The sequence below is a fragment of the Xenopus laevis genome, chromosome 4L (assembly GCF_017654675.1).
Source record: "Xenopus laevis strain J_2021 chromosome 4L, Xenopus_laevis_v10.1, whole genome shotgun sequence".
Taxonomy (NCBI): Eukaryota; Metazoa; Chordata; class Amphibia; order Anura; family Pipidae; genus Xenopus; species Xenopus laevis.
In genome coordinates, this window is record NC_054377.1 from 108,886,423 (window position 1) to 108,913,721 (window position 27,299).

General features: G+C 40.3%; 2 protein-coding genes across 2 annotated transcripts; both read left to right on the top strand.

Annotated features, from left to right (window-relative positions):
• The first annotated feature begins 104 nt into the window (after nucleotides 1-104).
• Nucleotides 105-20,070, top strand: LOC108713550 (fibronectin type III domain-containing protein 7-like). The gene is made up of 12 exons (XM_041590618.1): nucleotides 105-362; nucleotides 1,168-1,428; nucleotides 2,072-2,332; nucleotides 11,034-11,294; nucleotides 11,386-11,646; nucleotides 12,111-12,371; nucleotides 14,762-15,022; nucleotides 15,322-15,582; nucleotides 16,552-16,812; nucleotides 17,437-17,697; nucleotides 18,326-18,588; nucleotides 19,929-20,070. Exons 1-12 carry the CDS (start codon nucleotides 275-277, stop codon nucleotides 19,950-19,952), a joined length of 2,724 nt encoding a protein of 907 aa, XP_041446552.1. The 5' UTR covers nucleotides 105-274; the 3' UTR covers nucleotides 19,953-20,070.
• On the top strand, nucleotides 19,955-27,015 carry LOC108714447 (fibronectin type III domain-containing protein 7-like). Its single transcript, XM_018258706.2, has 8 exons — nucleotides 19,955-20,189; nucleotides 20,315-20,575; nucleotides 20,746-21,006; nucleotides 23,062-23,322; nucleotides 24,058-24,318; nucleotides 24,987-25,247; nucleotides 25,911-26,171; nucleotides 26,747-27,015. The coding sequence occupies exons 1-8, from the start codon at nucleotides 19,955-19,957 to the stop codon at nucleotides 27,013-27,015; spliced, it is 2,070 nt and encodes a 689-aa protein (XP_018114195.2).
• Nucleotides 27,016-27,299: the final 284 nt, after the last annotated feature.

The following is a 27,299-nucleotide window of genomic DNA, read 5'->3' on the forward strand; positions in this document are numbered from 1 at the left end:
ACCAATAAAAAGAACTAATCTGTGAGGAAACTGATAGATGAAGGTAAAACATGTAGAAATTGTGGTTTCCGTTAAATTACAATGTATTGCTTTTTTTTCAGCTCCATGTGTCCCTGTGCAAAATCCACCCCAAATAACATGTGGGACAAATGTAGCAACATTGTCTTGGACAAAATCCTTAGGTGCAGACAGCTACAACTGCAGTGTTACTGCCCATGAGGAAAAGACACATTTCTGTTCTACAGAAAACCAAGAGTGCAGTATTAATGGACTAATGTGTGGTCGTATATACAGAGTAACTGTTTCAGCCATCAATGCTAAATGCAGCAGCCCACTGAGTGCACCTGCTAATCTGACAACAGGTAGGCTGATCTATGTATGGCTTTCTACACTAGCATATAAAGAAATGTGATTGTTTTCAACATCACAGACTTTTATTAAATTACCATATCATATGTATATAAAGTTTGTATGTTCTCCCTATGTTATTTTATAACCTAAGTGTATATTGAATTTAGATGTTCTGCCTGTGTTTTTGTGGTTTTCACAAAGTGTTTGTGACTGTGGTTTAGGTGAAAGATTGCAAGCTCTGCAAGGGCAGTGACTGAAATAATTAATGCAAATTAATTATTATGTTCAGTGCTGTAGTTATGTTGGTACTGTACAAAGGATGATAATAATGATAACGATGATGAAAAAAAGGGCAAACTTTCTGAAGTCCTTATATCCATTGAGTTGATGACACATTTTTAGATTACATTATAACCAAAAACAAACACAAATTGAAATGTTAAAATGAATATGTTTTTATTTACCAGTTATACCAATAGTACAAACCAGAACTATATCTATCTATCAAATATCTATCTATCTATCTATCTGTCTGTCTGTCTGTCTGTCCGTCCGTCCGTCCGTCCGTCCGTCTATCTGTCTATCTGTCTATCTGTCTATCTGTCTATCTGTCTATCTGTCTATCCGTCTATCCGTCTATCATCTATCTATCTATCTATCTATCTATCTATCTATCTATCTATCTATCTATCTATTTATCTATCTGACCTCTTCCTAGAGGTTCTATAATTTTCAAAAATTTTCAAGAGAAATTGTATAACATTAGGATGTTCCTTAAGCTACAATATGAATATATATGTTTTATATTGATTTTAGTGCCCTGCCAGCCACAAAATGTTACTGCACACATTGATTGCTCAAGGTCTGTGGCCCATATAAGCTGGGATTCAGCCCCTGGAGCTCTGCACTATACATCCACATTGAGGACATCAGAAGGGACGGAGCTCATGTGTAATAGCACTGATCTGACCTGCGAGATCAATGGCTTGCAGTGTGGGCAGGTGTACACTGTGACAGTGATGGCATTTAATGATTATTGTGCAAGCACACCCAGTTTTCCAGTAGATTTGCATTCTGGTGAGTTAACAAAAGTTCCACAAAAAGTTCTACTTTTTTGAAATGCTACTGAAATTATAGGCCTAGGTCTCTGGATAGGTCAAAGTCATATAGGACAAAGTTACTGCAATGGTCCGGAAGGCCCTTAAACTAAGCAGCTTGACTCCACCTCAAGTCCAGGGTTCCAACAGAGCAGAGGAACAATACATTAAACACGGTGCACTTGTTTATTAAGAATCATGAACAGACATACTTTTGACATTAAACCCCTGAATTGACGACATCCCCACCAAAACACAAGTGCAGTTGTACACGTTTTAACACAATGAACACAACTGCGCCAAGCACAACTCCCCAAGCGGCCGCAACTATGCTGGAATTATGGGAAAATTTAATTGTGCGTAAAAACATGGTGACTTGCCCAGAAAATTGCACTTTTCATACTGCAGTTGGCTATTGTAAATGAGCCCTATAATGTTCAAAAATAATGATAGCGAGGAATTCACATTTGACACCTCATATTTCTCTTAAAATCCAATATACACAAGCCTGAGTTTTTCACAATTGCAGAGATTTGTTCCTTCAATATCTTTACACATTGATTGATCCCTTGTGATATTACTGCATTGTTTTTTAACAATTATATTTCCTTTCACACACACAGTCCCTTGTGTGCCCAGTGAAGTTCATCCTGAGGTCAGCTGTGAATCTAACATAGCCACTGTGCAATGGGCTGTAGCCAAAGGAGCTGTGAATTACACTGTAACAGTCACTGGGCCACTTACAGAGAAGTATCATTGTCAAACAGCCAACACATCATGCGGTTTCCCACAGCTTTCCTGTGGTTTGGAATACAATGCTTTGGTTGTTGCTGTGGGACACACATGTAGCAGTGATGAAAGTGCCGTGGCTATATTTCATACTGGTAAGTATATATCTGTATTATGACTGGCATTGTTTTAAAAAAAAAAACATTAGGGTAGACACAAACCAACAACCTTTACTAACCACATAGTGAATCACTGCACATGGGCCTACTGTAAAACTAGTGTGGCCTTACTTAAAACAGCTTCAGAATCTAGAGTTCTGCTCAGCATAATACTATGATATAAGCCACAAGTTAACTATCTTTAATCTATAACAAATTCATGATACAACAATAAAATAATCTATAGTCAAAAAGAAAGATGTTGAACCTGGTGCTGTGGAACCACAACTTAATGCGGGGGGGAGAGTCATTAGGCTGAGCATTAGTCCAGAGGAAGGTTCCCCAAGAAATGTATAAAAGGGGGTTATTAAATCAAATCTGTGACTTTTGAAGTCAATAAATAATGGGTATTTTTTTCTTGCTCTCTCAACTGAATTAATCATAGCTTTGTGTTTTGCGAAATAGTCAAAGAAAAATAAAGATAAAATAAAGCCAAGTGTATGGGTTTAATAGTAGAACATCTCTCGCTTTAGGAAATACCAAACTGCTTAAATATCGTCAAACTGCAGTTTGATGATATTTAGGCTCTTGTAAAATATTTGATGCAAGTACATTACCTATGAATCTGCTTCAGTCAATGTGTGGTGCAGAGGATTTAATATGTACAATTCCTTTTCTATACAGTGCCCTGTGTCACAAGTGCAGTACAAGCAGGTGTCAACTGTGATTCTTTTTTTTTTTTTTTTTTTTTTTTTGTGCAACGGCAACGTTTATTTTCAAGTACTGTCTCTTTTCTTTTTTTATTTGAAAATTTTATTTTCATAGAAGAAAAAGAAATCCTTATAAACATAACAATAGCACATGTATAAGTGGTGCAGATACATTATCTTAGATTGGCACAGTGAAATTTGCAGGCATTGTTATAAACATTACTGTGTGTTATCAATAAACCTTTGTATTGAACATAGAAGCGTATATTTGACTTTATTAGTGCCGTCTTCATGTGCTCAACCTGTAGTATGAGGCAAGTATTGGCCAATCCACTAACCAGGGGTGCTTCGCCAATGAGGCGAGTTGAGGCTGTCGCCTCAGGCGGCAGCGCCCCACTAGGTACCAGGGGCAACAAAAATGCTGCTCCTGGTATTTTAAGAGCGAATTTACAGGGGAGGGGGGGCAGCAGCAACTGCTGCTGCCTCAGGTGGCGGAGGGGCCAGGATCGCCCCTGCCACTAACAATGCTTCGTGTAGGTCCAAGAGGGGAAGAGAAAGGTGAACAAAAGAGATAATAGTGCGGGGAAGAAAGGGGGGAGAGAGTGAGGGAGGGAGGTCAGAGGGTGAGAGCAGAGGAGCCAAACCATTGAATCAATTTGAGTCTGATCGGGTTGTCTCAAATTCAGCCCAGGGGAGCCATAGCAATGCATTTTTGTATTCTGTACCTTGCAAGTATGCTCTAATGGATTCCATATTTCTTATCCATTGCACTTTGGAAATAAGGGCCTGTTGGTTTGGTAAATAGGTGCTCTTCCACTTGGCGGCTCTCAATGTCTTCGCTGCTGTGAGTACATGTGTCGCTAGCTTATTAGAGTCTGAGGTCTTCAGTGCTGTGAGAGGTAGACCCAAAAGGAATGATAAGGGGTCAGGTTTTATGGAAAGTTTAAAAATGGCAGATAAAGTGTGAGCCACCATTTCCCAAAAATCTCGAACAATCTTGCAGGTCCACCACATGTGGTAAAATGTACCCCGCTCACCGCATCCTCCAAAACATAGTGAGGGAAGGCTGTTACTGGAGAGGTGGGCCAGCTTCGAGGGAGTGCAGTACCATCTGAATATCAATTTATAGGCCTTCTCCAGTACTATGGTGCACACCGACGTTTTACCAGCCTTATCCCAAATTGTTTGCCACTGTTCCTTGTCAATTGACGCTTGTAGATCACCCTCCCACTTATTCATATACGGTTGCACTAAAGTGGTATTGTCTTCCGCGAGCCTGTCGTATATTATTGATATCAAGTGAACAGTCTGATCTGAGTTGTTGCACAGAAGTTCGAATCGAGTGGGGGCCGGTGTGTTGCTCTGGAAGAAGGTTTGTGGTACAAAATGACGTATCTGTAAGTATCTAAAAAACTGGCTGTTTGAAATTTGGTGATTGTCTTTAAGGTCTGGAAAGGTACGTATCTCTCGCCCTGTTACTAAAGTTGAGCAAAGATGTGCTTTGTTATCTATCCAGGGGAGAAAATCCTTAGTTTCTAACCCTGGGAGGAATTTTTTATTTCTCAAGAATGTGCAGAATAACGAGTTGCGTGAAGATAAATGTAGTTTGTCTCTATATTTATCCCAGACTTGTAATGAATGTGTCGTTGTGGGGGGAAGGTGGGTAGGGATGTCCCTATCTTTACCCGGTATCCATATAAACTGATCCAATGTCATAGGGGTCAGGCTCGTGTTTTCAATTTCCAACGACGGCATGATAGGAGTTCTATGCATTGATACTATTTCAGATATGGATCTCGCTGCCATATAGTATCGGAATATGTGTGGCACCCCTATACCTCCTAGATTTTTTGGCTTTGTCATTATGTCCAGTTGTATTCTAGGTCGTTTATTATCCCAGACAAAATTTGTGATGGCCTTTTGCAGTGAGTTAGCTGCCGTTTCCGAAAAGTATACTGGGAGAACCCGAAATAGATATAATATCCTGGGGAGAAGTGTCATCTTTACCGCTGAAATACGGCCAAACCAAGAAAGTCCATATTTGCTCCAAGTTTGTAAGCTTGATTTCAAGGAGGTCAGCAGTGGAGCATAGTTGTTGTAATACAGGAGGTCATATTCGGCAGTCAGATGTATCCCGAGATATTTGATTGCCCGTTCTCGCCAATGAAAATCAAAATTGAGCTGTAATAGTTTCTTCTCCATATGATTCATTTTTATTGAGATTGCTTGCGATTTGGAGTGATTAATCTTGAACCCAGAGATGAGGCAAAATTGATCTAACAGAACGTTCAGATGTGGTAACGAGGTTTGTGGTGAGCTTAAGGTAAGAAGAATGTCATCAGCATATAAACTAATTTTATGATCCGTCTCACCGACCCTGATGCCCGTAATTTGCGAATGGTTTCTGATGGCGTTGGCTAGGGGCTCCAATGAGAGGGCAAACAGGAGAGGGGAGAGTGGGCAACCTTGTCTCGTTCCCCCTCGTATTCTGATCTCCTCCGAGAGATGTCCCATCATCGTGACTCTGGCCGACGGGGCATTGTAGAGCTGTTGTACACCACGCAGGAAGGGAAGTGGCAAGTGTATCTCCTCTAATATTGACATCATATATTTCCAGTTCAGCCTATCGAAAGCCTTCTGAGCATCCAGTGACAGCATCATAGTGGAGGTTGATTGTTTCTGTGCTAGATAGGTTAAGGTAATAGCTTTCCTGACATTGTCTCCTGCTTGCCTGCCTGGGATAAATCCCACTTGATCAGGGTGTACTAGCAAGGGTAGATGAGAGGCTAGTCTGACGGCCAGGATTTTTGCAAACAGTTTCATGTCTACATTTATCAAGGATATTGGGTGATAACTTTCGCAGTTTAGTGGGTCTTTTCCCTCTTTGTGGATCATACAGATAGTTGCTGCCTGCATGTGAGGTGTAGGGGGACAACCGTCTAGGAAAGATTGGTAGAGCGTGACCAGTTGAGGAGACAGGACGTCCGCAAATTGTTTATAATATCTGGCCGAGTAACCATCAGGGCCTGGAGATTTGCCCGATTTGGCGTTTTTGATCGCTTCTTGAATTTCTTCTTGTGTAATGGGGGCCTGTAGTTGTTCTTGATGCGTAGGTGAGAGGGAAGTTTTGGTCCAGTCTGATAAAAAGGAGGACTGCCTGGATTGCGTTGCCAAGGGGGCTTTATCATCTGAATACAGCTCTGCGTAAAATTTGCAGAACAACTCTGCTATCTTGAGCGTGTCTCTCGTAATATGACCCTTTGAGTCCCGCATGGCGTGAATGGCATGTGTTGCAGTGTAGTCTCTTAATTTGCGAGCCAGCATGGTGTGAGGTTTATTGGCATATTCAAAGTATTTCTGTTTAGTTCTGTTTAAGGCAAATGCTGCCTTGTCCGCCAGGAGTTGCGTCAGCTCCGATCTCAGTATGTTAATTCTTTGTAGAGTTGCTGGAGTGGGATTTACTTTGTGCTGTATTGACAAGCTGTGTAACTCCTCTGTTATGGAAGAGACCTTCTTGAGTCAATCTTTTTTTGCCCTTGAGGCTATGGTCATCAGAGTCCCCCTCACCACTGCTTTGTGGGCATCCCATCTAACGGCTAAAGAGGTGTCCATGGGGTCGTTTTCTTCGAAGTAATCCGTCAGGGTTTTTCTCACGGTTGCGCAAGTCTCTTGATCTATAAGCAGTGAATCATTTAGTTTCCAGGTACCTCTACCTCGTATGGCATCCCACCGATCGAAGACAGCCTCTACCATCCCATGGTCCGACCATGTGATATCATGTATGACAGCTCTCCCCGCCGCAGCGACCTGTGTCGAATTGGTGAATAAGAAATCAATACGTGAATACGAGTTGTGTACTGAGGAGAAGTAGGTATAGTCTCTATCAAGGGGATGCCTTTCCCTCCATATGTCCACCATAGCCAAGTTTCTCAGATGTTTTGTTAGACGTTTGGTATCCGATGAGAGTTCTAGGGGTTGTTTTGCCGTCAGAGTATCTCTGGTTCTGTCCAAATTGTTATGCAAAATCGTATTGAAGTCTCCCCCAACTATCAATCTGCCCTCTTTTGCATCCGCTAATTTCTCAAAAAATGTCGAAAAAAACTTCGCCTTTCTTGTATTTGGCGCGTAAACTGAGGCTATCGTGACTATCTGGTTTTGTAGCAGGCCAGTAACTATAACATAGCGACCCTCCTGATCTATGAATTTTCTTTGTAATTGGAATTTCACGTGTCTGTGGATAAGAATAGGCACCCCTTTCGATTTCATGTCTCCGCTGGATAAATAGCAAGTCGGATATGCTTTACTCATGTATTTCGGAAATGAAGTGCGTGAAAAATGAGTCTCTTGCAGTAGGACCACGCCCGCTCTCATTTTAGTATAATCAGTCAGCGCCATCTTCCTTTTGTTTGGGGAGTTAAGCCCTCTAACATTGTGAGTTATCACTTTCAGGTTGAACGGGAGATTTTGTTCAGGGACTCCGCCATGGTTCTTGGTTGGCTCCTCTGCCATTGTATGTTGGTAAGGGGAAAACTGGGGAAGTTTCAACTTAGAGAGGGGAGGGTGCCCTGGGCAAACAGGATACCAGGGTATCTGGGGTCCAGGCCTGGACTGGGAGTCAAAATAGGCCCTGCCATTCCAAGTACACAGAGGCCCAAACAGCCCCCTACCAGCCCACACAGCCTCCTACCAGCCCACTATATGGTAACTTTCTATGGAACCATACAGCAGCCCCTCTGGCATTTGCCAGAACCCACAGATTGCCAGTCCGGGCCTGCTGGGGTCCACTATCGGGGTACAAAGTAGGTTGTATCCACTGGGATTACCCAAAGTAGGAGTGAGGCTAGTGAGTTATCAATTGGGTATGCCCTCCCCCCAGCCCCTGATGTATGCAAACTAATCAAACACATAATCATTCAACTATGCATCAAATAAACTATGTAAGACAAAGAAATTTAAACAAGTAATGAACACAAACGATTTAAATGAAAAACCTGAAGAGCTCTCATCTGGGGTCAGAAAATCTTGCCAGGCACCTGGATTTTATCTCCGGGCGGAAGGATTACAGTCAATTTCTCCTCAGATAATGTCATTAAAGAGCAGATAGAGCCCTTTCTTGAGAATCTCGCAGACCGATCTTGTAGTTGGTACCTCCCATCTGTGTTCCAAGAGTACTACAGGGATCGGAGGTCAGAAAAGTCCGTGCCCATCTCAGCTGTTGGATTAGTCCCGATCCATTGAAATGAGGCACCTGTAGGCTGCCATCTGGATTTAGAGGATCTGATCTGGCGATTGGGTCTCATCCCTGGATAAATGGTTGTTACCTCATTCTCTCCCAGACAGCATTATACCTAAACACTTGAAATTCTTGCTTGAGGGTCTTGTGGCCAAGTATAGAGCCGGATAGACAATCCTGAGCATCGAAGGGGCTGCACAGGGTAAAAGTCAAGATCAGTCTGTCGTTCATCCCAACTGTGATTCTATATCTAATGTTAATCCGGGGGAAGATAGCTATTGCTCCACATCCGCAGTCGCCCCTTGTTGGTCTTCCAGGTGTGTAAGAGCCTCTGCGAGGTCTGCTGGATCTCTCATAGTATAAGTAACATTGTTACAGGTGTAAATGAGTTTAAAGGGGAAACCCCACTTGTAAGGGATGCCTTTTAAACACAAAGCCTCCGTGAGTGGTTTCAGCTCTCTCCTCTTCTGTAAAGTAGATGGAGCAAGATCAGCGTAGATTTGAGGTTTGATGCCATCAACTTCTATCGGGTTTTCACGAGCTGCATTCAGAATCGCTTCTTTTGTACGGAAGTAGTGGAAGCGTATGATGATATCTCTAGGGGGTGCATCGTTCTTCGGTCTCGCTCTGAGTGCTCTGTGGGCACTCCCTTGCATGTTCGGCAACAGTTGTTTAAAATACCTTTTCAGAAAAGACTCCAGTGGCACGGTTTCCGGAACACTTCGAATGCGTAGATTGTTCCGTCTGGAACGATTTTCGAGATCTTCTTGTGAGTCTTGAAGCTCTTTTAGCTGCAGTTGCAAGTCTTGAATCTGGGCTTCTGAATTGCTGAGTCTCTCTTGGATATCTCCTTGGTCTTGAGTGACTGTCCGAAGCTTTTGATCCACAGAGGAAAGTTCAGCGGTGATCTCTGCCAGGGAGTTTCTAAGCTCCGTTTGGATATCCTCTTTAAACCCACACAGAAACTGTTTCAGGTCTTGAATATCTTTTTTTGTGCAAGGGGCACTGGATGATTCCTGATCTGATGAATCTGCACCTTGGGAACCCGTAAGCTGCTTTTTAGCCGCAGATCTGCTTTTAAAGAAGTCCGCACCTGGTTCAGCAGAGCTCGCTCTGCCCTTGCCTTCCGTCATTGTAGAGTATGGTGCAAAAACAGACTATAGAAGGATGGGTACAGCCTATTCCCCTCTGTAAGTATGTGTAGTAGATAGCAGGGCAATCCCCTGCACAGTCAGGAACAACTAGGGAAAGAGTCTATTTGTCGTCAGATGGTTAGAAATCTCCTGAGAAATTATCTCACGTGTTCCCGCCCTGGTGATGTAGCTCCAAAGGGTACCTTCAAAGTGGTTCAGTATCGTGAGCGGTAAAGTCCAAAGAACCTTGTCAGTTCTTTCCTTGGGAGGCCTAGTTTGTATCAAATGTCACTGAACAATCTATGCCACACATCACTCTCTGAAATTGCAGCTGGGAATGCGAGCATTGGAGTAGTACTGTGTATGCAATATGAAGGTCTAGAGCTGCTCATTGGAGCTGCAGGACAGAAATCTCATCAGAAAGTACAGTAAGGCATTTATGAGGTATCAATATGTGTTGAAAGCTGAACCCGAATCCAGGCACTCAGGCTGTATGGTATCAGACAAGGCCTTATGAGCTGCGCCACAGTCGTTGCAGTGAGGCCTATGTAGGTGGAGCAACGGCGCTGTATAGGCTTCTTATCCCCCAAGGGATCTGTGAGGCTGAATAAAGCGCCACTGCCCAGGACTGTGCGGCTTGTGGGTTCAGGTACCACCTATATGGGAAGGGTCAGCGTCGCGTGAGGCCTGTCCTAGTGCATACCAGCACCGCACTGTGAGTTCTAGGTGCAGGGAAGATGGGGTCACGTGACCGCTTACCTACGGGTTCATGTAGTGCGCTGCGAGGTATTTGTATCTGGCACTTCGGTTCCGTATCATTCGGGGCTGCAGCTCCCGTCTCAGGCGGTAATGCTATTTCGGCTGCAGGGCGGGAGGGCTGGAGCGCCAAGATCACACACGCGGGCACAGCGCATTCACGTGGGGCCTGGGCCAGTCCCCGAGGATGGCTACACCGAGTTCCGTTTCACCCCGTGAGGCACACCATGGCTGCCCTACCCTTCCACGGTGAGAGTTCCGTGCTCGGTATGTCCGTTTGCTGCTTATTATTGCTCGTTTCTTGCTTTAGGGGCTGAGGGGGAGCGGAGCTCCCAAGTTAAGCTGCCATCTTAGACGGTGTTTAAGCCACACCCCCGTCAACTGTGATTCTAATTTAGTAACTGTGATTTGGAATTCATCCCGTGGAGCCCTGAATTACACTGCAGTAGTAACTGGTTCTGCTGGAGATACACATGTCTGCCAAGAGGTGAACACAATGTGTAGCTTTTCCAACCTCTCCTGTGGTTTGGAGTACAACGCCACTGTCTCTGCAAATGGATTTACATGTAGCAGCCATCCCAGTGCCACTGCAACAATTCAGACTGGTCAGTATTTAATGCATTTAATATGTAAATGGATAATCCTAACAAACAGTTCTAATAGCATAACGTTTAGATTTTATTTTAGATGACCATTTGTAACCGAAGGAACATCTGTTGTTATGAGCATTTCAAATCAGCAAGACATTAGAAAACTTTATGTTCCCTTTAAAATTGTTAAATTGCTGCCACCACGATTACATATACAAGACATTTTACTCATTTCCTAATAACAACCTCTGTATCTACTGTTACATTCTATCCCAGTTCCATGTAGAACGACAGACCTAAATATGCAATATAAGTGCAATGATGACAAGGCGGAGCTCTCCTGGAAAGCAGCCCTTGGAGCATTAGGGTACACAGCTACTGTCAGCACACAAGGCATAGAAATTGTGAACTGCAGCACAAGAGAAACAAGCTGTATCATCGATGGGATAAAATGTGGGCAGATATACACTATGACTGTGGAAACCTTCGGTGTAAATTGCAACAACAACGTCACCTCAACAGTGACCTTTCCTACAGGTATAGTAAAGTTTTTTTTTTTCAAAAAAAAAATCATTCTTCTTATAAACATATACTTTTAATAATCAATGCTAATGAATTGATATTTCAGCTCCCTGTGTCCCTGAGCAGCAACCCCCACAGTTCAGTTGTGATACCAACACTGCATCATTGTCTTGGGGCAGAACACTAGGAGCAGCAAGATATATCTCCAATGTCACTGCTCCAAATGTGGAGACACTCACCTGTGAGACCAACGACATGACTTGCAATATTACAGATTTTCATTGTGGGCAGGTATACACTGCAACCGTCTCAGGCATCAACACTCAGTGCAGAAGCCTACAAAGTCTCCCTACTACAGTCGTTACTGGTAAGAGCAAAATAAGGAAACTGTATACACTCACGGAACTTGGATACAATGTGTAATAACTTAACAGCTCGGCGTCTCCTCCAGTCACGTGACCCTGCGTGATGTATCCAATTAGCAATAAAGAAGAGGATGCGATGCTGTGTTGAAATGGTGTGCTACAAAGCACCTCCAAAATTTTTATTTGTGCGGAATGTGGCCCAAATTGGGCCACATTCCGCACAAATAAAAATTTTGGAGGTGCTTTGTAGCACACCATTTCAACACAGCATCGCATCCTCTTCTTTATTGTTACTGGTAAGAGAACATCTGCCCTTGGGCTATCTATATTTATTTATAGTTTTATTGTTACATTCTCTGGTGGAATCTTACAGTGGGTTGTGCCTATATTTATGAATTCTCCCATATGTTTGCATACCCACTAATTGCATGGACATTAAACTGTGCATGTGTGTTTATCATTACAGTTCCATGTCAGCCGCAGAATGTGACTGCTAAAATAGACTGCACTTCTTTTGCTGCCTCTGTGAGTTGGGATATTGCCCCAGGAGCCCTGAGATACTCAGCAACATTAAAGGCATCTGGAGGAGAGAAACTGATGTGTAACAGCACTGAACTTGGCTGTCAGGTGAAAAACCTGCAGTGTGGACAGATTTACGCTGTAACTGTAACCGCTTTTAATGAATTATGTCAGAGTGTATCCAGCTCTCCAATAGAACTTGAATCAGGTGAGCAACAGGTACTTTTGAATTCACACTTAGGTGCCTGAATGATGTTATTTTTCATCTGACACTGCAAGGCAACTGTCCTACTTACTGAACTGTGTGCCTTCCATGTACTGGGGAAAACAGAGTTGCAAATTAAAAATGGTGGTCTTTGGGGCCAAGGGAATTAGGCTGAAGAAACTCTATGACTTTTTCTAAGAATTACGTTTGGTTTGGAGGCCAAGCCCTGACTTCGTATTGTTATTATTGTTATGAATCCGCTCTTTATGTTTTGGCCACACTTCCGTTGTATTTTGTTATTGGAACATTACCAGCAGGCTAAGGCTTATATCATGACTGTTACTGTGTTGCCCCAACAAGAGATTAATAGGATAAACAGGAGAAGAGTCTAAAGGTTAATGTGACATGTAACATTTGGTCCACTAGCATAGAAACACACGACTCTCATCGACTTCAGTGGGAAATGCACAGAAGTGTAGGAATCAACACTTTCCTTACTAATATGGTCTGGTGAGTGTATGATATTGACTATGGTTTATGTCTTCAGTATAAGTAGTTTTATAATTTCAGACAATAGGCACGTGTCTTTAATATTTGTTATTTTTGTTAAATAAACTGCGATTTACATGTAAAACATGCTTCAATTGCACACACTTGCTATTTACAGTCATAGTCAAAGTGTCTAGTTTTATATTTTATTTTATATGGACAAATTCTGTTATTTATTTGCTGGCAAAAAGACTTGTTAAAAAAAAAAAAAAAGCATTTTCAGCATGAAAATCCCCAATCGGGCACATTTTGGTGTAAGGATAATATCAATCACACACTTGAACTGCAAAGCTATTTAACAAGTAGAATCATTAAAATATGGAATAAGGAAATGGAAGGCCACAGGCACAGTTGCTGTAAACCCCAGGTCTGGCAGGCCAAGAAAAATACAGCAGTGGCGTACGCGGAGTATTGTGAGAATGGTTACAGACAACCTAACAGACAAACTAACCAAAGAACATCTTGCTGCAGATGGTGTATCTGTACATCGTTCTACAATCTGTATGACAGGGTGATGAGAAAGAAACACTTTCTTCACTCACGCCAGAATAAGAGTCGCTTGTTGTATGCAAAAGCTCATTTAGACAAGTCACAGTAATTTTGGACCAAAGTGCTTTGGACTGATGAGACACAAATTTAGTTATTTGGTCATAACAAAAAGCGATTTGCATGGCGGAAGAAGAACACTGCATTCCAAGAAAAACATCTGCTACCTACTGTCAAATTTGGTGGAGGTTCCATCATGCTATGGGGCTGTGTGGCTAGTTCAGGGACTGGGGCCCTTGTTAAAGTCGAGGGTCGGATAAATTCAACCCAATATCAACAGATTCTTCAGGATAATGTTCAGGCATCAGTCACAAAGTTGAAGTTACGCAGGGGTTGGATATCCATCAAGACAATGACCCTAAACACACTTAAAAACCTGCAAAGACATTTATGCAGAGGGAGAAGTACAATATTCTGGAATGGCCGTCACAGTCCCCCAACTTGAATATCATCAAAAATCTATGGGATGATTTAAAGCAGGCTGTCCAAGCTTGGCAGTCATCAAATTGAACTGAACTGGAGAGATTTTGTATGGATGAATGGTCAAAAATACCGCCATCCAGAATCCAGACACTCATCAAAGGCTATAGGAGGCGTCTAGAGGCTGTTACATTTGCAAAAGGAGGCTCAACTAAGTATTGATGTAATATCTCTGTTGGGGTGCCCAGATTTATGCACCTGTCTAATTTTGTTATGATGCATATTGCATATTTTCTGTTAATCTGTTAATTTATGTCACTGCTGAAATACTAGTGTTTCCATAAGGCATGTTATATATTAAAAGGAAGCTGCTACTTTGAAAGCTCAGCCAATGATAAACAAAACTTCAAAGAATTAAGAGGGGTTCTCAAACTTTTTCATATAACTGTATGTTTATGTGTTTCTTTTAGTACCTAATAGGACTTTTTGATGGTATTCCAACATTATTTTCAGTTTTCATTTCTATGTTTGTGTTTTGTAACCCTAAACAATATACAAGTAGGTTTATATTTTGCAAAGTTTGTTTGCTTTTGTCACACATGGTCAGGACATTAAAAACCCCCATAGATCATGTCTGTTCACTTTCCATAGAAGGCAATCTTGAGCCAATAAGGTCAAAATAATCAAATTGCCAGATAGATGTGGCTCATGTATGACCAACATAGCTCAATACAGTATTCATGTTAATTATAGAAGCTTGTAATTTCTGCCATACTGCTTAAGATGCATCTTACTCTATGCCAATTGAATATCTTGCTTTGTAAACACCTACAATTGTGTGTGGTATAACGACATCTAAATATTCTGCACCTTTTCAGCTCCATGTGCCCCAGAAAATGTTATTGCAGTGACAGACTCTGCTTTAAACACTGTAACTCTTTCATGGGATGAAGTGGTCAGTGCTCAGAGTTTTACATCTTATTTAACTGGACCAGATAATTGGATTAAAACTTGCTCTAACACGCTGCCAACCTGTAACATTACTGGACTACCTTGTGGACTGGAATTATCTGCAACCGTATCTGCTGCTAATAGCCAATGTGTTGGGCCTTTGAGTAATCCTGTCAAGGTTATAAGTGGTAAGTACAAAAAAAAATGCAAACTGAGATAAAAAAAAGTGGATGCTCTATCTTTATAATGGAAGTTTGCCAGTCTAAGGGTCAGGGCATACAGGCAGATTCGGGGAGATTAGTCGCCCGGCGGAAATACTTCTGGCAAAACTTGGGCAGCATTCATTATAGAAAATACACTGGAATGTTATTAGAGTGTTATAATGAAATAATGAATATAACATGACTCTCTTTAATCAACTTATTAAATAAAGTGACTTTTTTATTCATAATTAAGACTACCTTCAATTTTTTTAAATATTTTTCAGGCCCTTGTACCCTATTAAATGTGATTGCTGAGATTGACTGTGTTTCTAACACTGGACTCGTTTCATGGGACAGCAGCCCGGGGGCTGAGAATTACAAAGCAATAGCAAATGGGACAGCTGAAGACTTTCATACTTGCAATTCAACAAGCACTTCCTGTGACTTCATTGGCTTAAAATGTGGGACTACATATTCTGTTGTTGTAATAGCAGCCAATGAAAACTCCAGCAGCCAGCCAAGTTCTCCAGTGGAACTGAAGACAGGCAAGTGCTGTTTTAATAAATAAAAATAATGGATACAGATCATTATCATTATTATCAATAACATCCCCATTTACTTGCACTGAATTTGAGGCATGTTCAGATTTGTTTGTGGCTGATTTGGCTGTGACCAAAGTTGTTGAACATACATCCACCTATAACACATAAGCAGATGAGAGTACAATCTAGAAGCGTGATTCAATTTCAGTGTCGTGAAAGTTAGATTGAATGAAATAAGGCAACTTTTGCCACTGCACATTATGATTATGATTACAAAGCAAATGTACCTTAACCAAATATATATTATTTTACCAAACTAAAGCTGGTCATACATGTAATTCCAAATAAGCAACTTATCTGCTATGTATGGACCCTCTCCAACAGATATCTGGCCTAAAATCAGGCAGATATCTATCAGGCAGGTTTGAAAATCCAGTAAGGTCAAGGCCTCCATTATTTTCCAATAGGTAACAAAGGGCCAAACAACTGGATCAGCCAAGTATAGCCCAGTACATAGGTGGTCGTATTGGCTTTGCTTGTGACCTTGCCAAATAAGCAGAGACACCAAGCACAGACACAAATGAGTTTTTCCGAAATTGTTTTCAACAATCTTGGTTTGAAGCTCCAAATACTCTTTATTACCACAGAATGTCTCACAAAGCATGAATCTTAAAAACAACAGTAAAAAGAGCACTGACGACAGAGGATTATATATCCCCTTCCTAAACGTTTCAATTATATTCCAACCAGTAGAACCCCTGGGGAAATACTGACAATATTACCATAATGATCTTGGTGCACAGCAGAGTTCTCATGCTTTAGTAGCATTACATTCAGTCACATTGTTTTTATACCAATAGTTACCGTCACAGTCAACCAATAAAAAGAACTAATCTGTGAGGAAACTGATAGATGAAGGTAAAACATGTAGAAATTGTGGTTTCAAATTACGATGTATTGCTTTTTTTTCAGCTCCATGTGTCCCTGTGCAAAATCCACCCCAAATAACATGTGGGACAAATGTAGCAACATTGTCTTGGACAAAATCCTTAGGTGCAGACAGCTACAACTGCAGTGTTACTGCCCATGAGGAAAAGACACATTTCTGTTCTACAGAAAACCAAGAGTGCAGTATTAATGGACTAATGTGTGGTCGTATATACAGAGTAACTGTTTCAGCCATCAATGCTAAATGCAGCAGCCCACTGAGTGCACCTGCTAATCTGACAACAGGTAGGCTGATCTATGTATGGCTTTATACACTAGCATATAAAGAAATGTGATTGTTTTCAACATCACAGACTTTTATTAAATTACCATATCATATGTATATACAGTTTGTATATGTTTTTTATAACCTAAGTGTATATTGAATTTAGATGTTCTGCCTGTGTTTTTGTGGTTTTCACAAAGTGTTTGTGACTGTGGTTTAGGTGAAAGATTGCAAGCTCTGCAAGGGCAGTGACTGAAATAATTAATGCAAATTAATTGATGAAAAAACGATGATGAAAAAAAGGGCAAAATTTCTGAAGTCCTTTATATCCATTGAGTTGATGGCACATTTTTAGATTACATTATAACCAAAAACAAACACAAATTGAAATGTTAAAATGAATATGTTTTTATTTACCAGTTATACCAATAGTACAAACCAGAACTATAATCTGTATTTGTCTCTGAATCTCTCTTATTATCTATCTTTCTATCTATCATCACTATCTATCTATCTATCTATCTATCTGACCTCAGCCTAGAGGTTCTATAATTTTCAACAATTGCCTTTTCAAGAGAAGTTGTATAACATTAGGATGTTCCTTAAGCCACAATATCAATATATATGTTTTATATTGATTTTAGTGCCCTGCCAGCCACAAAATGTTACTGCACACATTGATTGCTCAAGGTCTGTGGCCCATATAAGCTGGGATTCAGCCCCTGGAGCTCTGCACTATACATCCACATTGAGGACATCAGAAGGGACGGAGCTCATGTGTAATAGCACTGATCTGACCTGCGAGATCAATGGCTTGCAGTGTGGGCAGGTGTACACTGTGACAGTGATGGCATTTAATGATTATTGTGCAAGCACACCCAGTTTTCCAGTAGATTTGCATTCTGGTGAGTTGACAAAAGATCCACAAAAAGTTTTACTTTTTTGAAATGCTACTGAAATTATAGGCCTAGGTCTCTGGATAGGTCAAAGTCATATAGGACAAAGTTACTGCAATGGTCCGGAAGGCCCTTAAACTAAGCAGCTTGACTCCACCTCAAGTCCAGGGTTCCAACAGAGCAGAGGAACAATACATTAAACACGGTGCACTTGTTTATTAAGAATCATGAACAGACATACTTTTGACATTAAACCCCTGAAATGACGACATCCCCACCAAAACACAAGTGCAGTTGTACACGTTTTAACACAATGGACACAACTCCCCAAGCGGCCGCAGCTATGCTGGAATTTTGGGAAAATTTTATTGTGCGTAAAAACATGATGACTTGCCCCCAAAATTGCACTTTTCATATGGCAGTTGGCGATTGTAAATGAGCCCTATAATGTTCAAAAATAATGATAGCGAGGAATTCACATTTGACACCTCATATTTCTCTTAAAATCCAATATACACAAGCCTGAGTTTTTCACAATTGCAGAGATTTGTTCCTCCAATATCTTTACACATTGATTGATCCCTTGTGATATTACTGCATCATTTTCTAACAATTATATTTCTTTTCACACACACAGTCCCTTGTGTGCCCAGTGAAGTTCATCCTGAGGTCAGCTGTGAATCTAACATAGCCACTGTGCAATGGGCTGTAGCTAAAGGAGCTGTGAATTACACTGTAACAGTCACTGGGCCACTTACAGAGAAGTATCATTGTCAAACAGCCAACACATCATGCAGTTTCCCACAGCTTTCCTGTGGTTTGGAATACAATTCTTTGGTTGTTGCTGTGGGACACACACATGTAGCAGTGATGAAAGTGCCGTGGCTATATTTCATACTGGTAAGTATATATCTGTATTATGACTGGCATTGTTTAAAAAAAAAAACATTAGGGTAGACACAAACCAACAACCTTTACTAACCACATAGTGAATCACTGCAGATGGGCCTACTGTAAAACTAGTGTGGCCTTACTTAAAACAGCTTCAGAATCTAGGGTTCTGCTCAGCATAATACTATGATATAAGCCACAAGTTAACTATCTTTAATCTATAACAAATTCATGATACAACAATAAAAGAATCTATAGTCAAAAAGAAAGATGTTGAACCTGGTGCTCTGGAACCACAACTTAATGGGGGGGGAGAGTCATTAGGCTGAGTATTGGTCCAGAGGAAGTTTCCCCAAGAAATGTATAAATGGGGGTCATTAAATCAAAACTGTGACTTTTGAAGTCAATAAATAATGGGTATTTTTTTCTTGCTCTCTCAACTGAATTAATCATAGCTTTGTGTTTTGCTAAATAGGCAAAGAAAAATAAAGATAAAATAAAGCCAAGTGTATGGGTTTAATAGTAGAACATCTCTAGAAAATACCAAACTACTCAAATATCGTCAAACTGCAGTTTGATGATATTTAGGCTCTTGTAAAATATTTGATGCAAGTACATTACCTATGAATCTGCTTCAGTCTCTGGGGCAAATTCACTAAAGCGCGAAGCGCCGAATGCTAGCGTTAATTCGCTAGCGTTGGCCATTTTCGCTACTGTGCAAATTCACTAACGATCGCTGGCGTAGTTTTGCTAGTGTTACTTCGCAACCTTACGCCAGGCGAATCTTCGGTAGCGACGAAACTACGCAAATTCACTAACTTGCGCAGTGTAGCAAACGCTACCTTTTACGCTAGACTTCCTTCGCCACCTCAGACCTGGCGAAGCGCAATAGAGTAGATAGGGATTGTTTCAAAAAAAGTCAAAATTTTTTCTAAGTCCCAAAAAACGCTGGCGTGTTTTCTACATGACGGGTGATAGGCTGAAAAAGATCGAAAAATTTTTGGGGCTCCCCTTCCTCCCCCCTACATTTCCTGACTCATGGCAACTTACCTAGACAGTGGGCACATGTGTAGGGCAAAATAAAATTTTTATTAGTATTTAATGCATTTAATACGTAAATGAATAATCCTAACAAACAGTTCTAATAGCATAACGTTTAGATTTTATTTTAGATGACCAGTTGTAACCGAAGGAATATCTGTTGTTATGAACATTTAAAAGCAGCAAGACATTAGAAAACTTATGTTCCCTTTAAAATTGTTAAATTGATGCCACCATGATTACATATACAAGACATTTACTCATTTCCTAATAAAAACCTCTGTATGTACCAATACATTCTATCCCAGTTCCATGTAGAACGACAGACCTAAATATGCAATATAAGTGCAATGATGACAAGGCAGAGCTCTCCTGGAAAGCAGCCCTTGGAGCATTAGGGTACACAGCTACTGTCAGCACACAAGGCATAGAAATTGTGAACTGCAGCACAAGAGAAACAAGCTGTATCATCGATGGGATAAAATGTGGGCAGATATACACTATGACTGTGGAAACCTTCGGTGTAAATTGCAACAACAACGTCACCTCAACAGTGACCTTTCCTACAGGTACAGTATATGAGACATGCTTCCCCACACACACATTAAATCAAAGTTTTTTTTTTCAGAAAAAAAATCATTCTTCTTATAAATATATACTTATAATAATCAATGCTAATGAATTGATATTTCAGCTCCCTGTGTCCCTGAGCAGCAACCCCCACAGTTCAGTTGTGATACCAACACAGCATCATTGTCTTGGGGCAGAACACTAGGAGCAGCAAGATATATCTCCAATGTCACTGCTCCAAATGTGGAGACACTCACCTGTGAGACCAACGACATGACTTGCAATATTACAGATTTCCATTGTGGGCAGGTATACACCGCAACCGTCTCAGGCATCAACAATCAGTGCAGAAGCCTAGAAAGTCTCCCTACTACAGTTATTACTGGTAAGAGAACATCTGCCTTTGGGCTATCTATATTTGTATACAGTTTTATTGTTACATTCTCTGGTGGAATCTTACAATGGGTTGCGCCTATATTTATGAATTCTCCCATATGTTTGCATACCCACTAATTGCATGGATATTAAACTGTGCATGTGTGTTTATCATTACAGTTCCATGTCAGCCGCAGAATGTGACTGCTAAAATAGACTGCACTTCTTTTGCTGCCTCTGTGAGTTGGGATATTGCCCCAGGAGCCCTGAGATACTCAGCAACATTAAAGGCATCTGGAGGAGAGAAACTGAAGTGTAACAGCACTGAACTTGGCTGTCAGGTGAAAAACCTGCAGTGTGGACAGATTTACGCTGTAACTGTAACCGCTTTTAATGAATTATGTCAGAGTGTATCCAGCTCTCCAATAGAACTTGAATCAGGTGAGCAACAGGTACTTTGAATTCACACTTAGGTGCCTGAATGATGTTATTTTTCATCTGACACTGCAAGGCAACTACTGTCCTACTTACTGAACGGTGTGCCTTCCATGTACTGGGGAAAACAGAGTTGCAAATGAAAAATGGTGGTCTTTGGGGCCAAGGGAATTAGGCTGAAGAAACTCTATGACTTTTTCTAAGAATTACGTTAGGTTTGGGGGCCAATCCCTGACTTCGTATTGTTATTATTGTTATTATAGGCATGTGCCCTTAATTTTTGTTATTTTTGTTAAATAAACTGCGATTTACATGTAAATCATGTTTCAATTACACACACTTGCTATTTACAGTCATAGTCAAAGTGTCTAGTTTTATATTTTATTTTATATGGACAAATTCTGTTATTTATTTGCTGCCAAAAAGAAAAAAAAAGCATTTTCAGCATGAAAATCCCCTATCAGGCACATTTTGGTGTAAGGATAATTAATATCAATCACACACTTGAACTGCAAAGCTATTTAACAAGTAGAATCATTAAAATATGGTTTGTTCCTCTTAAGTGTTGAAAGAATTATACTTCAGTCTTATTACAATTGAAATTGTAGTGTTTTTGTTCTTGATTTAATAACTTTATTCCAAGGCTTAGTCCCCTTTCTTTGAAAACCTGCATTCTTCTCATAAAATGAAAAAAATCTAGTGTATGTGTATTATATATATTATAAAGCATCAGCCCCCAAGAGCCAGTTGTCTTTATTTTAAAAGAGATCACTGTTATCCCCATAAAATGTCTCATTACTTATAATCCCATCTAGGAGGCAGCTTTCAAAGCACCCTTGACTCTTGTGACCTTAGAGTGCAATGCTCTATAACAGGAGTGCCCATAGTTTACTAATGCAAGGTCTACTTTTAGTGATGTTGTCCCATTATGATCTACATCCATAATATCACTGTTTAGCATTCTGTTCCATGGAAAATATTACTTAAATATTTTATTGATTTATAAGAGAATTTATATTGCTATATTTAAAGGCAAACTCAACCCCACACAAATAAAAACCCCAACCCAGTACCCTACTTAGTCCCCCATCCTTGCTCTCCCCCCGCATAGCATATAGCATATATAACACCTGTAAGTGCCCCTAATGCTATACTCGCCTTTTAGTGCAGAGTAAGTGCAGCGGAGCTCATGGGCACCACCTTCTAGCTCTTCTTGGGGTTCTCTTACTTCCCTTTATCAATTTCCATCACTTTTGGCGCATGCGCAGTTGCTACGAACCTGAAGACTGCTTCAACTGCACATGCACCGAAACATCGTTCACTTCCCAGAGAAATCCGAAGATCCAGAAGATGGCACCAAAGAGCTCCGCACTCTGAACTTATAGTCAAGTCAAGGATTGGGGCACTATTAGACATTATCACCTATGCAGGGGGAGAGCAGGGAGGGGGACAATGTAAGGTACTGGGTACGTGGGTAGGGATTTTTATTAGTGGGGGGGTTGAGTTCTACTTTAAAAAGGCTTAACATAATAAATATCTGAATGAAAAGCATGAAATAGGAGGGTGATTTAGACAAGCTGTCTGTTGACAGTGTCTTGAGATCTACTGGTTACCAGCTAAAGGTCTACCCGATCCCGATCTACCTTTTGGACACCCCTGCTCTATAATATGCTGAGTAACAATGCTGCCAGATCACATTATTAAAGCATATTGTTTCATTAAATTATCCCAAGCACTTTGATGCTTCCATTTATTTATGTGTTCTGGCCCTGTCCTTGTGTTTAGTCATTTCAGATGGAGGTTCTATTATTTGCTTAGTTTAGTTTAGTCTGTTGCACATTAAACCATTCAGTCAGGTACTGTGGTTTTTATTTCTGGCCAGTTGATGTCCCAGGAAATTCTAAGACCATTTGTTTGGTTTTCATATTTCTAAGGCTTTTTTTTATTAACCACTTTCCTCTTTTCCAATTAGTTTTTTATATTTTTATAAATGAAAACTATAATTTATAATGGGACTGAAACATTAAAGATAATATTTACTATTTGCTTTGATCCTTGCAGTGCCCTGTGTACCCACCCAAGGGTTGGCTGACATAAGCTGTGAATCTAATGCAGTAAATGTGTCTTGGGCTCCAACGCCAGGAGCTGTGAACTATACTGCAACAATATCTGGGCCACAGGGGCAACAGTTCATCTGCCATTCATTGAACAGAGCGTGTACTTTTCCATGGCTGTCCTGCGGTGCGGAGTACAATGCCACTATTGTTGCAGTGGGAAACACATGCAGCAGTGTCTCCAGCCAGCACATTAGTTTTCAGACAGGTAAGTACTTACCTTAAATGAAATATTTAACATAGACCCTTCATGATAGTTAGTGAATCCAACCAGTCTCATTGTAACATCACCAGTTTGTATCATTATTATATCATTAGTGACTATAGTTACCAAACCTTGGCTTCTCATCTAAAGCCAAGCATCTGAATTTCATCATTATACAGTATCTGTAACATATAAGCCTATAATATTGATTTAAACAGGAAGTTAACCTTCCATTAAAACCTTCATATGTTGCAGACACAAGTTCTGTAATATCTTTGTTCTTCTTTTTATTGCTTGGGCATTCATTCTGCCAAATACATGGTTACCTAATTGTTTGAAGAATAAACTTAAGTATAACAAAATAATTCTAAAACCTCAAAATTTTAAAAATGAGCACCATAGGTGTGGGATTAGCTACATCATGATATAAGGCAAACTTCCCAGCTTGCACTGTGGCAATAAATAAATAAAGTTAATTCTTAGCCAAGGCCATGGCCACAGAGGCAAGCACAGTGCTGGGAAGTTTGGGTGCAGACAATGTGCTCCCCTAGAAAAGTGAGATTGGCTACACTGCTGACAATACTCATCTGAGAATAAGTGCCAGAGAGAAGCAAAGTAGAGAAGAAATTAAAGGAGTCAGACCTGGAACAATTTATTAGCAAGGGAGATGCAGAAAGATACCCCTAAAGAGAAACCATTCAAGAAATACATTTAACTGCATCACTTGCTTGTTTTTAGTGCCGTGCCAACCTAAGAATGTAAGTGCACAAATGATTTGCAGCAGCTCTGTGGCTAGTGTTACCTGGCATGAAACTCCCGGAGCCCTGCGGTATTTGTCCACATTGACATCATCTAGAGCAGTGGAGCTCACATGCAACAGCACCAAGCTGGGATGTGAAGTCAGCAGCCTTCAGTGTGGAGAAGCATACACTGTGACAGTGAGCGCTTTTAATTATGAGTGTCAAGGCATCCCCAGTCTTCCAACAGAATTACTCTCAGGTGAGAGAAACATATTAATGGACACATTAGCTAACTATAGTATTATTATCCTTTATTTATATAATATTCCACAGCACAGAGATTATTTGTCATTCACATCAGTCCCTGCCCCTGTAAAGCTTACAATCTAAGATCCCTATCACATTCACACACTATGGTGATTTTTTTTATTAGGAGCCAATTAACCTGCCTGTATATTTTTGGAGCATGGAAAGAAACTGGAGTACCCAGACTAGTTCAGGACACGTTTAAACCGAAAAGCAGATTTTCAGCTACACAGAATGGGGAAAAAAAAATTAACTTTAAAGCTTTAGCTAACAGGTTCCTGATATGTTGCGCTTTTTGCACATAGGCACCATTTAAGTTGTGGAAGGGTGTAGGAAGCCATGACAGTGATCTAGATAGGCATCGTACCTATATGAAATAGTCGGCTAACTAGTGAAGAATGAAGAAAATAGTGGTGATCAGATGGGGGTTCTTCAATGAGCATATGGGATTCTACTCATGCTACTGGTTTAGGCTCTATATATTAATAACGGGATAAATAAAGGGTGACTTACTTACTGCATGTAAGGTTAACATTTTATTTCAACTGGTAAATGAAGATATTAAAACATGAACATTGGCCACCTGGCTGATATGAGTGCATTTTATGTTGCTTTGTGCAGTGCCCTGTGTGCCCAGCCACATCCAGTCGAAGGTCAGCTGCGAGACAAACACAACTATCATGTCTTGGGCAGCAGCTGAGGGAGCTGTTAATTACATTGGCTTAGTAACTGGACCACATGGAGAAGAGTATGAATGTCAAGAAGTCGGCACATCATGTAATATTACCCAGCTTTCCTGTGGCTTAGAATATAACGCTACTGTTCTTGCAGTGGGACATTCGTGTAGCAGTAAGTCCAGTGAAGCCATTGCAGTATATACAGGTAAGTGCAGTGCATTTCAACTTTTAGGGAAAAATTACCATCCGCGACATAACTAGATATTATTGGGCTCCACAGCAAATTATTTTTTAGGCCCCCAAAATGTCTAGAGGTTGACCTGGTTTACAAATAATTATTGAGATTTTATATAAATTTGGACTTCATTTTGATGGTACCGATATCAGTTCCAAAAATGTAGGAAATTATTTCTTATCAGTACTCTTTGAATAAAAATGAGCACTTAATTTGAAAAGGGTTCTTATTCACTTTAACATCCAAATATGCAGTTATTTCCTTATTATAAATCAACAGTGGATTTGCTGATTTTAGATCAGACACAAATTTTTCAAGTATCCCAATGTCGTCCCTTCACACTTGGAACACATCATCAATGTATCTCATCTATGTGACAGCAGACATAGTATAAGATGCATGGGTAAAGCTGTGTAGCATTAATGCTATGGCATAAGGAGTGGCAATGCTGGAACCCACAGATGTGCCCTGTAAATGTAAATTAAACTGAGATCAAAATTGAATATAAATATACATTTTATATAGGTATTGCATTCTATGAATGCGATTTGGTAAATGTGTAAAAAATAACTTTTTTAGACACATGTAAGTGAATATTATATATTGCTTTACTGGCCCACTTATATTTCATAGGACCATGTGTACCTCAGAATTTCACTGCCATAACTGACTGTGAAGACAGCAGTGCAGTTCTCACTTGGAGCAAAACCCCAGGGGCTCTGAATTACACAGCACTGGCAAGAGGGCCAGATGGGAAAGACTTCACTTGTGACACAGAGTCAACTACATGTAGGATCCCTGCTCTGCACTGTGGTTCTACATACAATGTCAGCGTGAGAGCATTTAATGAACAATGTGTTGGGGAGAGCAGCACTGTCGTACAGCTTATTACAGGTATGATGCTGAAGTACAACCTAAAATGCTGCCTGTTGTTTGTAGTTAGTAGAGACTGCCTTAAAGGGGTGGTTCACTTTTAAGTTATCTTTTAGCATGTTATAGAATGTCCAATTCTAAGCAACTGTTCAGCTGGTCTTCATTATTTATTTTCTATAGTTTTCAAGTATTTGCATTTTTCTTCTGACTTCTTCAAGCTTTCAAATGGGGGTCACTGCACCTGGAGAGCTGCTGGATAAAACGTGAACTCAAAAACCACAAATAATAAAAAATGAAAACCAATTGCAAATTGTCTCAGAATATCACTCTCGACATCATACTTAAAATTAATTAAAACGTGAACAATCCCTTTAAAATATGTATTCCCCAGTTTTTACATGACGAGTATTACAAATAAAAAAACGCAGATTATGGAAACTAAGTGGTCGTATCTTTGGTATTCAATTCTTGAGTCAACTCCTACCAATTGCAAAAGAGTATTATGAGCTTATTTTATCATAGTAAAGTGTAATTCCTTCTGTATCTGTAATGTTTCTAAAGTTTGTTATGTTTTAAATGCTGCGTTTCCTTCCCAGCTCCCTGTGCTCCTGATGGTCTCCAAGCAGAGGTGGGCTGTGTCGCAAACTCTATATCTCTGTCCTGGGAGCAGATGGACAATGCACATTCTTTCCAGTGCTATCTGACCGGACATGATGGCCTTACTCAGACTTGCAATTCAACAGAGAAGAAATGTGTTTTCCTAAACTTGCCATGTGGACAGATATACTCAGCTACTGTATCTGCTTCTACGAGCCAGTGCACTGGGCCCACAAGCAAGGCTATAAGCATAGAAACTGGTAGGTAATACATAAAGGTATATTACTTACATCACTGAGTACCATTTAATAATATATCTTATGTATTATATAGTAGAAACTGTGACCATTCTAAAATACAAGGATATCACCAAGGAGTTCCATGACCACAGAAAAATACGAGGCCTTAGTCTTAGTTGGTTAGTCTGTTTTTTTGCATAGTTGGGGTAACTGATTATTTCATTCTGGAAACCACTGAGGACGAGGTATAATTTCATTATGTGAATAATAAATAAAATGTGGCATTGCACAGTAAATAGAAGACTTTCATAAA

What these genes read in the sequence shown, in the direction of transcription:
- LOC108713550 (XM_041590618.1), top strand. Translation starts at nt 275, where the DNA reads ATGTGTGGTCGTATATACAGAGTAACTGTTTCAGCCATCAATGCTAAA. An exon ending in TCCAATAGAACTTGAATCAG is followed by an intron (nt 12,372 to 14,761) that starts GTGAGCAACAGG and finishes GCACCTTTTCAG; the next exon opens with CTCCATGTGCCCCAGAAAAT. An exon ending in TCCTGTCAAGGTTATAAGTG is followed by an intron (nt 15,023 to 15,321) that starts GTAAGTACAAAA and finishes AATATTTTTCAG; the next exon opens with GCCCTTGTACCCTATTAAAT.
- LOC108714447 (XM_018258706.2), top strand. Translation starts at nt 19,955, where the DNA reads ATGCAATATAAGTGCAATGATGACAAGGCAGAGCTCTCCTGGAAAGCA. An exon ending in AACAGTGACCTTTCCTACAG is followed by an intron (nt 20,190 to 20,314) that starts GTACAGTATATG and finishes TTGATATTTCAG; the next exon opens with CTCCCTGTGTCCCTGAGCAG. An exon ending in GCACATTAGTTTTCAGACAG is followed by an intron (nt 23,323 to 24,057) that starts GTAAGTACTTAC and finishes GCTTGTTTTTAG; the next exon opens with TGCCGTGCCAACCTAAGAAT.